We start from the raw sequence: 13,184 nt of genomic DNA on the forward strand, positions 1-13,184 counted from the left end.
ACCTGGCTGGGGGAGGTGACGGGGTGGGGCGGGGCGACGAGGAGGGCAGGGGTCCCGGGAGGCGTCCGCAATGCTGGGTGATGCCTTCCCTGCCCTCCGTTTCTTTCCTCTCCTTGTGGGACGGGAGCCTCTGGGGCCAAGGGCGAGGCGGACTAGCCCTGCGTGGCCGGGGTTCAGCTCCGGGCTCAGCCCTCCCTGCACACCCCTCAGAGTACGTACGTGCGGAGCCCCTCCTGGGCCCCAGCTGCTTCTGCCTGGCCTCGGAGGAGCCATTGGCAGGAGGACCTAGCTTTAATAAAGAGTGGAGACATGAGCTTTCTGACTGGATTCCATGTTGTTGCCGCTCCTCGCTGCCCTCAGGGAGGCTCTCTGCAGCTCTCGGGCCTTTTTTCTCAGAAAAAGAAGAAAAAAGGTTTTTTTTAAAGGAGTTTCTCCTTTCAGAAGCTAAAATTGGTCCGTGAGGAATCAGCTCAAGATGCGCTTTGGCCCCTGATGCCTGTGTCTGCCACGTCTTTCTGGGAGTCCCCCAGCCACACTGCCACATACTCTGTAATACACCTATCTTGGAACCTTCTTGTGTTTACGATTGTTTGCTCCAGCCTTCCCGTGGTAAAAGGAGAGGGGCCAGGTCCCCTTCCTGGGGGTCCAGGAGTGAGTCGAGTGAATCACAGACATTTCCTCAGAGGCCCCAATGCTTCGTGGGCTTATCCAGGCTCACCTGCTCTGTGTCAGGATGAAGTATGCATCCCCAGGACCCCAAACACCTTCCTCTGAGCTGATTTGTTGACCACCTTCTCACCACACGATGTCCCCACAACCAGATCTGACCTCCCACCCTCGCCCCCACACATTTGGAAAATATAAACTATTAAGTAGATTCTCTTTCATATGTGATTTGGAAGCATCAGAACCGAACCCAACATTTCAGTTAAAAAAAAAAAAAAGCATTGAGTGGCAAATGGATGTTAAGACCTAAGTTAAAAATTGATAGCCTTGAGTGCTCGCTTCGGCAGCACATATTCTAAAAATTGATAGCCTTGAGGATCTTGGAGTCTATTCAGAAAAGGTAAATTATTCCCTGATTAGGGGCTTACAGACATCCAGCCAAATTCTTTTTTATTTGGGGGATGGGTGGGTGGGGGCCCAATCCTGACGGTGGTAGAAAAAAAGAAAAGAAAGCCCTTCTGGTTTTGAGAGGATTTCTGGATTTCTGGAGTCCCTGATCGATTCCCCTAAGTATCAATTTATCAGCTTCAATCATTGCCAGGGAGTGGAAGCCCCCATGAGATGTGACCCATGAAAGGGGGTACTCTGAGCATTTTGAGCCTCTGAGCAACTCTCTGGCCTCCACCTTCCTTTATTTTCCTGTTTGTCTACTGCTTGCATTCCCCCAACGTCCTTCCTTTCTCCTGACCCTTCCACTTGGTCTCTTCAGACACTTCCCTCTAACTTTTTTTCTTTCTCTAATTGGCCACATATGGAATAAAGTATTTTGAAATTTTTGGTTATATTTATTAAATAAAGCTTTATGATCCTTGTTCATTATTTTTTTTTCCCTGATGATAAAACACATGCTAGTTGTCACAATTCCAACAGTACAAAGTGTGTTATGTGCACACATTTCATCTCCTAAAGCATCACAACCACATCCCGCCATCAGGCACCAGCTGACGCAGGAGGGTGTGGGGACACTTTTCTTTTGCATACACAAAAATGTTTCACAACTGAGGACTGCTTTGTGTCCCCTCGCAACTTGCCCTTTTCATTTAACAACGTATCAGGACATTTCTTTCCTACTGGGCAGAACTACCTCATATTAACTGGTCCATCATAACATTTCACTTTGTGGGCACACCACCATTTATGTACCTGCATCTCCAACATGGGTATTTGGTTGTTTCCACCTTCTCATGATTACAAATGATGCTGCAATGTAGATTCTCGTACATATTTCTGTGCAGTTTTGTAGATTTTTATCTGTTGAAGTGAGAAAAAGTACTAGAGGTGATGTTGCTGGGCCAAAAGGTATGTATGTTTAAAATTTTGGATATAGCTACATTGCCACTGAGAAAGGCTAAGCAGTCCAACAGCATATTCTCCCAGTGCAGGAAGAAAGTGCTGTTGGCCCATGGCCTCGCCAACACGGGGCATCCATGATCGTTTTAATCTTTGCTCTTAATTTTACAGAGGTGAATGGCTTGCATTTTTTATTTCTTTTAAACATGTAAATGGGTTATTAAAAGAAACAACAACTCATGGCCTTTGCTAAGGTATTTCTTGGGCTGTCACTATAAAATATCCCCACCCAGCCCAAGTTGATAGCCTTCCTATTTTCTGGTGTGACAAAATCTCTCAGGTTTACCTTGAAAACTTCCTACCCCAAACCTGTAATCAACCAATTCTCCAAGGAGCCAGGAATCCTTTAGTGGGAAATGATATTTAGGGACCACAATTTGGTGCTGGGGTGCTCAATGCTATGAGGCTGATTTTTTTCCCCTAAGGAAAACGATAATTTTCCAGCTTAGAATTCTATATCCAGCCATACTATTCCAGCTATGAGAACAAATGATATTTTTAGTATGCAAGAATTCAGAAAATCGATCATCCTGTAACCATTCTTAGGAGGTGTGTCACAGAATGAAAGAATCAACCTAGAAAGAGGAAGATCTGGGATGCAGGAAATAGTGGAGCCAGTCCGGGAGAAGGAGCTGTCCAGGACAACAGTTATGCATCGGTCCAATCTGAGCATGAGGATGGACAGCTTCAGGAAGTAGGTTTCTGTGGAATGGGTGAGACCAGTAGAGTTAGAAATATGCCTGAGACGTTGGACATGGAAGACCGCGGCTGTGGATGAAAGTCAGGCCAGAGGGGAAGAAGGGTCCTTGGTTGGGAAAGCCAGCATGGCGCATCACAGGCCATGAAGTAAACTCTCCAGGCAAGATTTGGGTCGGGGAAGAACCAGGGTCTTTCTTCCACCTGGAGACACACACTGAATGCCGATGCTACTTCCCATAACTGGTGGCTGCAGTTGCCACTCTAAGTCTCCGTGCAATTTTTGCTTTGTAATTTGCTTTTCAATTTCGCAGTTATGTCTTTATTTATATCTGACCACCCTGGACCTACTTATTTAGGTTTTTGTCCTATTGTTCCATAAGCTTAATTCACATCATGCTTTGATTAGTAAATCTGTCGACTTTTCCTTGGCATTAGATTTCTTCCAATTTTGGTTGGGAGCTGTCAGCACAGAGCTTGATGCTGGGCTTGATCTCACAGACCGCAAGATCATGACTTGAGCCAAAGCAGGATGCTCAACCCACTGAGCCACCCAGGCGCAGATTTCTTCCAATTTTGGAAGCGTACTTTGCAGGCAGTTTCATTTTGAGTAGGAGGGTTTTTGTTTGTTTCTCTGACCAGTATTTGGGTTCCAGACTTCCTCCCTCTCTCACTCTCTCTTGCTCTCTCTCTCTCCCCCTCTCCCCTCCCTGTCCAGGAGTCCACCACTTGTTGGTTACCATGGAGGTAAGAAATGTGCCCTCAGCTCCCTGTAATCCACAGGTGGGCAGCCCTTGTTCGAGGCTCTGTTTCACCTAGTGAACCTGCCTGGGTCCTTTTCTCACCAAAAGCCCTTAAAGTGTCCTTTCCCCCCAGAGCTGAGTCTCCAAACCTAGAGCCCACGAGGCCTTTTCTCTCACCACTCACATTGTTTCTGCTCATTTTTTGGTTCAAAGAGATGTTTGCCCTGCTTTTGGATCCTGGCTCTGTCTTTTTCATTACCTGTTGACAAATGTTGTCCTTCATTGCTATGTGATCAAAACAAGGAGTGTGTTGACTGAGGATTGGCTATGCTACCTCACCCAGATCAATGTCACTTTTATTACTTCCCCTTAATTTTATTCCCTTTATCCCCCCTAGTTGTCCCCTCTGTATCCATCCTCTTCTTCCTTTGCTCTAAGAGGGTTGATGTGCCCCAACGACATTTCCCAGCCTCCTTTGTAGATAGAAGTGCCCAATTAAAATGTAAGGAAAAGATAATTATGGGGGGCTTCCAGGAAAGTTCTTTAAAAGAGCATGATTCAGCTGGGAGGTATATACCTTTTTGCCTTTTGGTTCCCCTTTTCTTGTATCTGAAATGCAGATGTGATGAGTACGGCTCAGCTGTCATCTTGAGAAAATGAAGTCACTTCAAGGGTGGCAGCCACACGCTGAGAATGGCTGAGCAGAAAAGCAGCCAGAGCCTGGGGTCTCCAAGAGCCAGATCAAGGTCGGCTGGGCAGTGGAGATGTAGCCAAGGTCCTGTCCCAGGAACTTTCCAGTTGGGATGACCAGCAGCTGCTGCTGCTGCTGCTGCTGCCAGAAGTAATTTCTCAACAGACCCTCTGTACTTGCATTATTTCCTGAAGATTCAAAATCCCAGAAGGAAGAAAGCATGTGATTGGCTGAGCTTGGGTCAGGGACGTTTCCCAGGTACCAGGAGGTTGAGAATCCCTGGCCCCCTTGGCATCTACAATGGGACACAGGCACTGCCTCCCACTGAGACCCACACAAAGGATTCCTCCCTGGAGACTCAAAAAACCATGGATAACATCCACTGTGCTCCTGTAGTAACTGATAGATTGGGAGGTCTTTGGCCAGGATCCCTCCCCTTGACCAGGTGAGCTGTGGCTCTTTTTTTTTTTATCTACTACCAGAGTGGATGCAAAAGAGAACACAGGGATGGGTTCTGGTCTGGGCAGGCATCCTGCCTTTCCAGGCTTTTTAAAATTCTCCATTATCCAGTCGCTATCATGCAAATCCTGGGGAACTTCCTTTCTTTGATCCTGGCTGGAGGCACCCTGGGCTTTATCTCCATCTCATCTCGCCATCTGTCCCCAGCTCCCATCCCAAACCTAGCCCTTTACAACACTCAATGCACACAGGCCTGGCTGTAGTGTTCCTTCAATGACTTCCTTTCCAAATGATCAGCCCATTCTTAGAGGGTATGGGCCAGGTGTCACCCCCCTAGTCAGCTGAGAACAGTCCTAGGAGTGGCTGGGCCTCCCTGAATCACTGTGCCAAGATGCTGATCCTCGTGTCCTGTCTCCTTTAGGGTTTCTTTCCAGGCAGAGATGACAGCATGCAGGACAGGTGACAAAAATGTGAATTTGCTTTATTTCCACTTGTGTTTTTTTTTTTAATATTTTTTATTTATTTCTAGGAGAGACAGAGACGGAGACACAGAATCTCAAGCAGACTCCAGGCTCTGAGCTGGCAGTCAGCACAGAGCCCGACGCGGGGCTCGAACCCACGAACCGTGAGATCATGACCTAAGCGAAAGTCGGACGCTTAACCGACTAAGCCACCCAGGCGCCCCACCACTTGTGTTTTTTAATGCTTATTTTGAGAGAGAGAGAGAGATCACAAGCTGGGGAGGAGGAGAGACAGAGACGGAGAGAGAGAGAATCCCAAGCCGGCTTCAAGCTGTCAGTACAGAGCCCAACACAGGGCTTGATCCTCCAAACTGTGAGATGGTGACCTGAACCGAAATCAGGAGTTGGAAGCTTAACCAACTAAGCCACCCAGGTGTCCCTATTTCCACGTGTTACACTCCTTTATGGATCTGGGCATTGGACGGCCTATAAAAAACAAAAAGCAAACAAAAAGAAACAAACAAAAAACCCAGTGCTTTTGCTGACAATATGCAAAGCATCAGGAAGAAGAGCCCTCCTTTCCTCCATCTGCCAAATTTTAGACAAGTGCCTCTAACTGGAAGGGCCTAATTTGAGTCCAGAACCCTAGAAGCAAGGAAGCCTGGGAAATGCAGTAGTCAGCCATTCCAGCCCCAGCAAGCACACTTAGAAGGAAATGAGAATGGGTACCCATGCCCACTCACCGTATCGTTAAGCCCTGCCATCAACAGGGAACCCCACAGGAAGCTACCTGCCCACACCAGGATTTGTGGGTTGTCACTGCCTGGTCCCGATGTTGTAATGTGTCAGCCAGGCACAGATCACAGATGAAGCTATCTGCCAAAGACTGTGACTTCCATACACAGAAGGTGGTAACTAGATGGCTCTGCTCTGTTTTCGTGAGTCATCTCAGGAGACTAGGGGTGCATCATTCCTGTATCTGACTTAGAGTGTCATCCGAGCATTAAGGAACCTTAGTGAACGGGGTCAGAAGACATCTGTCCTTCTCCCACTGGAGAGCTACTAACTACTTCACCCACAGAGGCTGTTCCTAATGCTCCAGGATCCTCGCCGTAGAAGAATCACATGCAGACTCTTTCCTTTTTTTTTTTTTTTTTATTGAGGTGAAACATAAGTGATACGAAATTAACTGTTTTGAAGTGTCCGGTTCAGTGGCACTTGGTACATTTCCGGTGTTGTATACCCAGCACCTCTGCTGAGTTCCCAAACATTTTTGTGGCTCCATGAATAGTCATTCGTGACGCTCCCTCCCCTGAGTCTATCCTAGACACTTCGGTTACTTGTAAACAATAGTTTTCTGTTTTGGGCTTAAAGCTCACTTGAACTGGATTTCTGCACTTGCACCGGAAAGAGTCCTAAGTGGCAAAGCTCCAGCATAACCGTCCACTTGTTAGACAGGTCTTCTGCTCCCCTAATTTAATGTAGATTTCCCTGTTCCACCCTCTTATAGCAATGCCCAGTTCTGTCTTTCATGGTTCTCAGCACAAATTACAGGATTACATGTGTTCCTGGTTTAATGACGGACTCCTCCATGGGCCAGTACAATCCAACAAGGCGGGGACAGCTTATTTCGTTCCCTTCCTCTGACTAGCACAGAGCCTATAAAAAGAATCTGTGCAATAAATGTGCTTGGGGGAAAGCAAAGGGGTGAAAGGTGACATCTAGACATAAAGACACCAGGTCTGGAGTGGTCCCTAGCTAGTGACAATTTGCTATTGAGTTGGGGAGCCCCTCTACCCCTCTTAATCTTTCAAAGCCTCATACCTCCTCAGCTTCAAAGAAGCAACTACAGACTGCCTTTTTGGAAACAGCTGCTGAGATAAAGCAAGACAAAAGAATTACAAGGACATTAAAATACCATTGTTTTTAAAAACAAATGTTTTTATCTGTTCAAAGAAATTAATACATATTCTACAAATTCAAATGTATTAGAATGGTTCAGTTTAGAGTGAAAAAAAAAGGTTGATTCTTTTTCTCATACCTACTCAGAGTCACACCCACTTGCTATTCCCTTCCTGAAAGGCACCTGCTGTTATTAATCTCTTGTGTCCCAGAGAAACTATATACATACTCAAATGTATATGTATCCCTACCTTCTTTTTAAACAAATGCTGGAATACCAAACAGGATGCTTTTTATCTTCTTAACCTTGTATCCTGAAGTTACTTTCATATCAGTATAAGGGGATCTACCTCTTCATTTTAATGCTACAGAGTTGCATTGTATGAATGTTATATTTATTCACTCAGCTCCCCTCCAATGGAAATTTTAGATGCTTCCTGTTTCTCCAATTTAGATGCTCTCTGTTTTTTGCTACTACAACCAGTGTGGGAAGGCATATATGCCCTTTGCACACACCTGCTAATATGATTAGTATGACCAATTCCTAGAGTGGAATTTCTCTGTCAAAGGGTACACTGATTTTTAGTTTTGCAGAAGTCCTTCTAACACTGGACACTCATCAACAACACGGGCCCCTATTTCCCAACAGAACCGCCAACAGTGTGTGTTATCAAACCTCTTGATCTTTGGCAACCAGATGAGTAAAACCGAATGCCCTTGTCATTTTTTTTTTTTTTTTTTTTTTTTTTTNTAAGCCACTCAGGCGCCCCAAATGCCCTTGTTTTAACTAAAAATTTTCAAAGAACCTGCATAGAGTTTTTTGAGATACAACTAGATCCATAAAAGAAAAAATTATAAATTAGGCTTTATTAAAATTAAGAAATTCAAAAGACACTGTAAAGAAAATGAAAAGACTGAAAGAAAGTAATACAAATCACATACCTGCTAAAGGGGTTGTATCCAGAAAACATGAAAAACTCTGAAAGTTCAATAGTAAGATAACAAAGAACCCCAGTTTTTTAAAAAAATGGGCAAAATATTTGGACACATGACTAAAGTAGATATATTGATGGGAACTGAGTACAAGAGAGGAACTCAGCACCATCATTCTAAGGGAAAAACAAATTAAAGCCATGATAGGGTTCTACTACATACTACACACCTATTTTAAATGACTGTAAATATTTAAACAAACTGACCATCCCAAATGTTGGCAAACACAGGAAACTACTTAAACTCCCATTCATTGATGATGGGAACGAAAAACAGTCAACCAGTTTGGAAATTTCTTAAAATGTTAAATATACATCTACCCTTCACTCAGCTATTCAACTCCTAGGTATTTACCTAAAAGGAATGAACTGGAAGCTACCCAAATGTCCAGTAACATGGGTAAACAAAAAATGATTTGTTCATGCAATGCACTACTTGGCAATAAAAAGGAAAACAGTATTGATACGCTCAACATCATGGATGATTCTCAGAATAGTTACCTTGGCCTAAAGAAGCCATTCAAAAGGAATGTAATTTGCTTTATGTAAAAGTCTAAAATTCTAGAAAATGCAAACTCATCTACAGTGACAGAAAGCACTGCCTGGAAGTTCCGGGGGGGGGGGGCAAGAAGTGGGAGAAAGGGATTTTAAAGGAGCATGGGAAAACTTTGGGAGGTATAATAGGTTCATTATCTTGCTTGTGGTGATGGAGTTACGGTATATTCATACACCAAAACTTGTCCAATCGTAAACTTCACACATGTTCAGTTCACTCTATGTCAATTATTACCCCCAATAAAACTGTACTTCTGTTATCTCAACACAAGGGCTACCTGAGAATTAGATGAGTGGAAACCTTAAAACAGCTTCTGACCCTAGCATAAGTTCTCACAAAGCATTGTTTCTTGGTGTTGTAACAAACACAATGGCTCAGAAGAGAGTTACAAGAAAGCTATTTATTTCCTACTAAGCAGGAAATGTTACCTCCTACATGGGAAGGAAAATAGTACAGGAATCAAATGCCTTGCAATTAAAGGTAAAATTTGTTACTTAGTTTTCCTGGATTTTTTTTAATTTCTAAAAAAAGTTTATCTTTAAAAATGCAAATCGTCAAAAAATCCAATCGATAGCCAAACCAATTCTAACTTCGGGTGTTGACTACTTATGCTTGCATGATAATTTTTTAAATTCCTTAAAATTTTTATTTTGTGATAGTTTAAATCTTCTGGAGAATCCTGACAGAGTTCCCAGGTGTGTGGATGAGAAAGAAGTGTCCTTCTGGTGCAGACGATATTACTGTTTCACATTAATAGTTGAGAACTTACACTTCCTAAACCAAGCTCCGTAAACCAACTTCCGCAACCCCAGAGAAAACTTCCCACGGTCTAATACGGTTCCCGCAAAGAGACGTTGGTGGGATGAATGACGCTCCCTAATTGGCTGAAGGGTTCACCCAATACGCCCTCTTTTCCTTAGAGGATTGGCTGGCACAAGGGGCTGCTCCCTTAGGATTGGCTAAGACTGGCTTTCCACGCTCCCTACTCTCTCGGGATTGGCTAAAACAGGATTTCCACTTCTCAAGCTGCTCCCTTGGGATTGGCTAAGTCAGTGAAACTCTTCCCCCCTTCTTCCGGCTGCCTTCTTGTTTCCTTCCTCCTGGCACCCACGACTCAGCTCCTGTCGGGGAGGATGGGTGCTTTTCTTCTGGTTCTGAATTTCTGCCCTTTCCAGTATCCTCAGGACTCCCCTGGGAAGGGTCCCTCACAATTACCGAACCTTTGGGCCGAGACCCAGCTTATTCCATGAATGTGGAGGAGCTTTATCAGGATGGAGGGAGAGAGGGGTCCCTGGGAGTGATCTCAGTGGATTTCCTCCTGGAATGACCGCATTTTCCTCTCCTCCTTAAAGATGAGAGAAGGCGAGGGGTGCAAATGCAACGGTCTGTAACAGTTTCTGTTCTCGTGTCTTAGGTGGAAGAAGAGGGAAGAAAGAAGACATCACGACTGCTGGGCTGTTTCGTTGCCTGAGTCAGCTGGCCTCTCCCTTCTGGATGGCTGCCTTTCCTCATGGCCTCTTGGATGGCCCTCCTGTAAGGTTTGCTGGCAGCATGGGAGAACAAATACTTTGTGAGTGGTGCTAATCTGGCCTTATGCTCAAGAGCTAAGTCTGAGAAAATAGTCATGGTTCAGATAGATCTCAACTTCAACATGTACTGGTTTTATGACCTCTGCAGGTGACTTAACCTCGAAAAGTCTCAGTTTTTCCACACGTATAGGGCTGCATAGCTACGTGGTAGGATTGCTGTTGAGTTACAGGTGGGGAGAGCTTGGTACAATGTCTTAGACTCTGATGTGGTGAAAATTGACAGGCCCTAGATTCTGCATAGCGGCACATGACAGGTATCAGTTTCTGTTCTTGATAATACCTGTGATGTGTGTGGGGAGGGGGGAGGGAGGAGCAGCAGACACCAGGCAGACTGGTCAGGTGGCTCTGTTTTCCTGAAGCTGTGCTGTCTGGAACACATAGCCGGACAGGTTGCTGCAGAACCTGGGTGGAGACAGTGCGAAGTACCGTGGGGTCTGTGTTAGTTCAGGCTGTTGTAACAAATTACCGTAGACTGGACGGCTCAAACATCAAACATTTATTTTTCACAGTTCTGGAGGCTGGAAGCCTGACATGTGCCAGCACGGTTGGATTCTGGTGAGAGCCCTCTTTTGGGTTGTGTACTGCTGTCTTCTGTTGTCACAACTCGCTCTCTGACCTCTTTGTATAAGGGCACCAATCCCATTCATGAGGGCTCCACCCTCACAACCTAATTACCCCTCAAAGGGCCCACCTCCACATACCATCATTGGGATTGGGGTTTCAACATGTAAATTTGGGGGGCACCCACACATAACATAATAAAGTTATTACTTTCTTACTCTTTGGCTTGTCTATAACCTTCCTTATTTCAAAGAAACTGGGGTGCCCCTGCCACCACAGTGCATGTAACTGCACTCACACAAGATGACAACACCATTCAGATGGATTCCTTAAAAACACCTAAAAGCTACCAATGCCTAGAACAGCACCCCATGCATGTACCCTGATCCCTGGCTTCTTGGGTGGGTGCTCTTCCAGGCACTGCGGCATGCACTTACATATACCTCCCTTGGCCCTTACAAGCCTCTGGTAAGGGTGATCATCCCCATTTTACAGGAGAGGAAAGTGAGGCACAGAGAGCCAACCTAAGGTCTCAAGCTCTGGTAGGCTGGAGAATTGGGGTTTGAGCCCAGGAACTCAGACTTTGTAGACCTAGACCTAACTCCACCCCTCTGCATAATTGCTTCTCAGACACACTTTTAGAACACACTTGTGCAAATACACACAACTATGTTTTTATCTGCATTCATATTCCCACCAACATGATGTCATATAGCCAGCTCTATTCCTTTTTTTTTGTTTTGTTTTTTTGTTTTTTTGTTTTATTTATTTCTGAGAGAGAGAGAGAGACAGCATGAGCAGGGGAGGGTCAGAGAGAGAGGGAGACACAGAATCTGAAACAGGCTCCAGGCTCTGAGCTGGCTGTCAGCACAGAGCCCGATGAGGGGCTCGAACCTGAGATCATGACCTGAGCCGAAGTTGGATGCTTAACCCACTGAGCCATCCAGATGCCCCTAGCCAACTCTATTCCTAAAGAGCAAGGCGGTGTCTTTCTTTTATCTCATGGTGTTAGGAAGTTGCAAATCCCAGATTTCCAAGAGTTTGGGGACTTATGCAAAGCTGGAATGGTCAAATCATTGGCTTGTGAAATCTCAAAGCTGGAAATTCACTGCATGACCCATCCCATTGCTTTTTATGGATGGAAGTGCTGAAGTCTGGGCAGTTGAAGGATCTTGACCAAAGTTACCCACAGCTAGGACCAGGCTATCCCTGCTTGGGATCATCTTTGTAAATGTGAGCTGACCCCCCTTTTGGGGCAGGACTACCATAGTGCTGCCTTGCGCCTTACAACCCCACAAATAAGAAGTGATTATCTTTTCCCTATGGGGGGAGAAAGAGGTTTGTAGAGAAGTCTAAAGTCTTATATATACTAAGTGGATCTTAAGTCCACTCCTCCAAAGAAATCACTGTTATCCATTAATTGTGCAGCCATCCTGACCTTTCCTATAGACTTTATATACAAATACAGAGGACTCTAGAGGACACATAGGAGAGTACTGTCATAGTCCTGTAGGTCTTTTAATCATGCAGGTTTGATGTAATGGTAATAAAGTATTAATAATCTCATAGTAAGCCCAAAATTTAAAATTATACTGATTTGTTAAACTATAAATTTAAACTTTACAGGAACTGTAGAATAGTAAAGCTGACGTGCTTTGCCAGCATTTCAGGGTAGTGTCCCTTAAATTGATATTCAGATGTTAATTCCAGTCTTAGACTCCTGTCCGTGTCCAGAATGTCCACGCTGTTTTATACTGTTTGTGGGTTTCTCTTTGCTCATTTAAAAAAACACATATTTGTTTATATTTTTTAGAGCACATAGGCAAATAAAAAAAGGACCCTATCTTATATCTTGGAATCTATCTGAGAGAGAGGACATGTGCACAGGGGGAGGGGCAGAGGGAGAGAGAATCTCAAGCAGCCTCCACACTCAGTGAGGAGCCCACTACCCTGGGATCATGACCTGACCCTAAATCAAAAGTCGAATACTCAACCAACTTTATTACCCATGCGCCCCACATCTTGGAGTATATTTTGACTCCAAAATGGATCATGAACATTATTACACGTGAGTTATTTACCTTACATTATAGTTTTGAATGGCTACTACCTTCCCCAATGTATTTTACATACTCATTGATTAGACACTTAAATTATCTAAATTTATGTTGCTTCCATTTTTTTCCAGTGCAACTAAGTTGAACAAGATTCATATACATACGTAATTGGAGATTATTTCATTATTATCCAATTGCTTGGCTGGGCAATTGATTGCAAGGGCTAATTTGGTTAAAATTTTCATCTGTATTCCCGATTGGCGGCTTTGAGGCCCCTCACCTCCTGGCAGGAGAGGCCGTGGAGTTGTGTGGGGGAAACGTGGGGAACTGGGGGTGATGTGGGGTCGGAGTGGGAGTGGGGTAATGTGAGGGAGGGGAAAGGTGGGGTGGGAGTGGGATGA

The 13,184-nt window shown here is 44.6% G+C and overlaps 1 protein-coding gene across 1 annotated transcript in view; it reads left to right on the forward strand.

Moving 5' to 3' along the window:
- Positions 1-9,529, forward strand: part of ZNF316 (zinc finger protein 316) — a 19,106-nt gene extending 9,577 nt beyond the window's left edge. Inside the window, exon 6 of the mRNA XM_077758836.1 lies at positions 9,497-9,529. Within this exon, the coding sequence (XP_077614962.1) occupies positions 9,497-9,529 (33 nt within the window). The remainder of the gene's footprint in view (positions 1-9,496) is intronic.
- Positions 9,530-13,184: the final 3,655 nt, after the last annotated feature.

This window comes from Crocuta crocuta, unplaced genomic scaffold (assembly GCF_008692635.1).
Source record: "Crocuta crocuta isolate KB4526 unplaced genomic scaffold, BGI_CrCroc_1.0 scaffold273, whole genome shotgun sequence".
In the NCBI taxonomy this organism is placed as follows: Eukaryota; Metazoa; Chordata; class Mammalia; order Carnivora; family Hyaenidae; genus Crocuta; species Crocuta crocuta.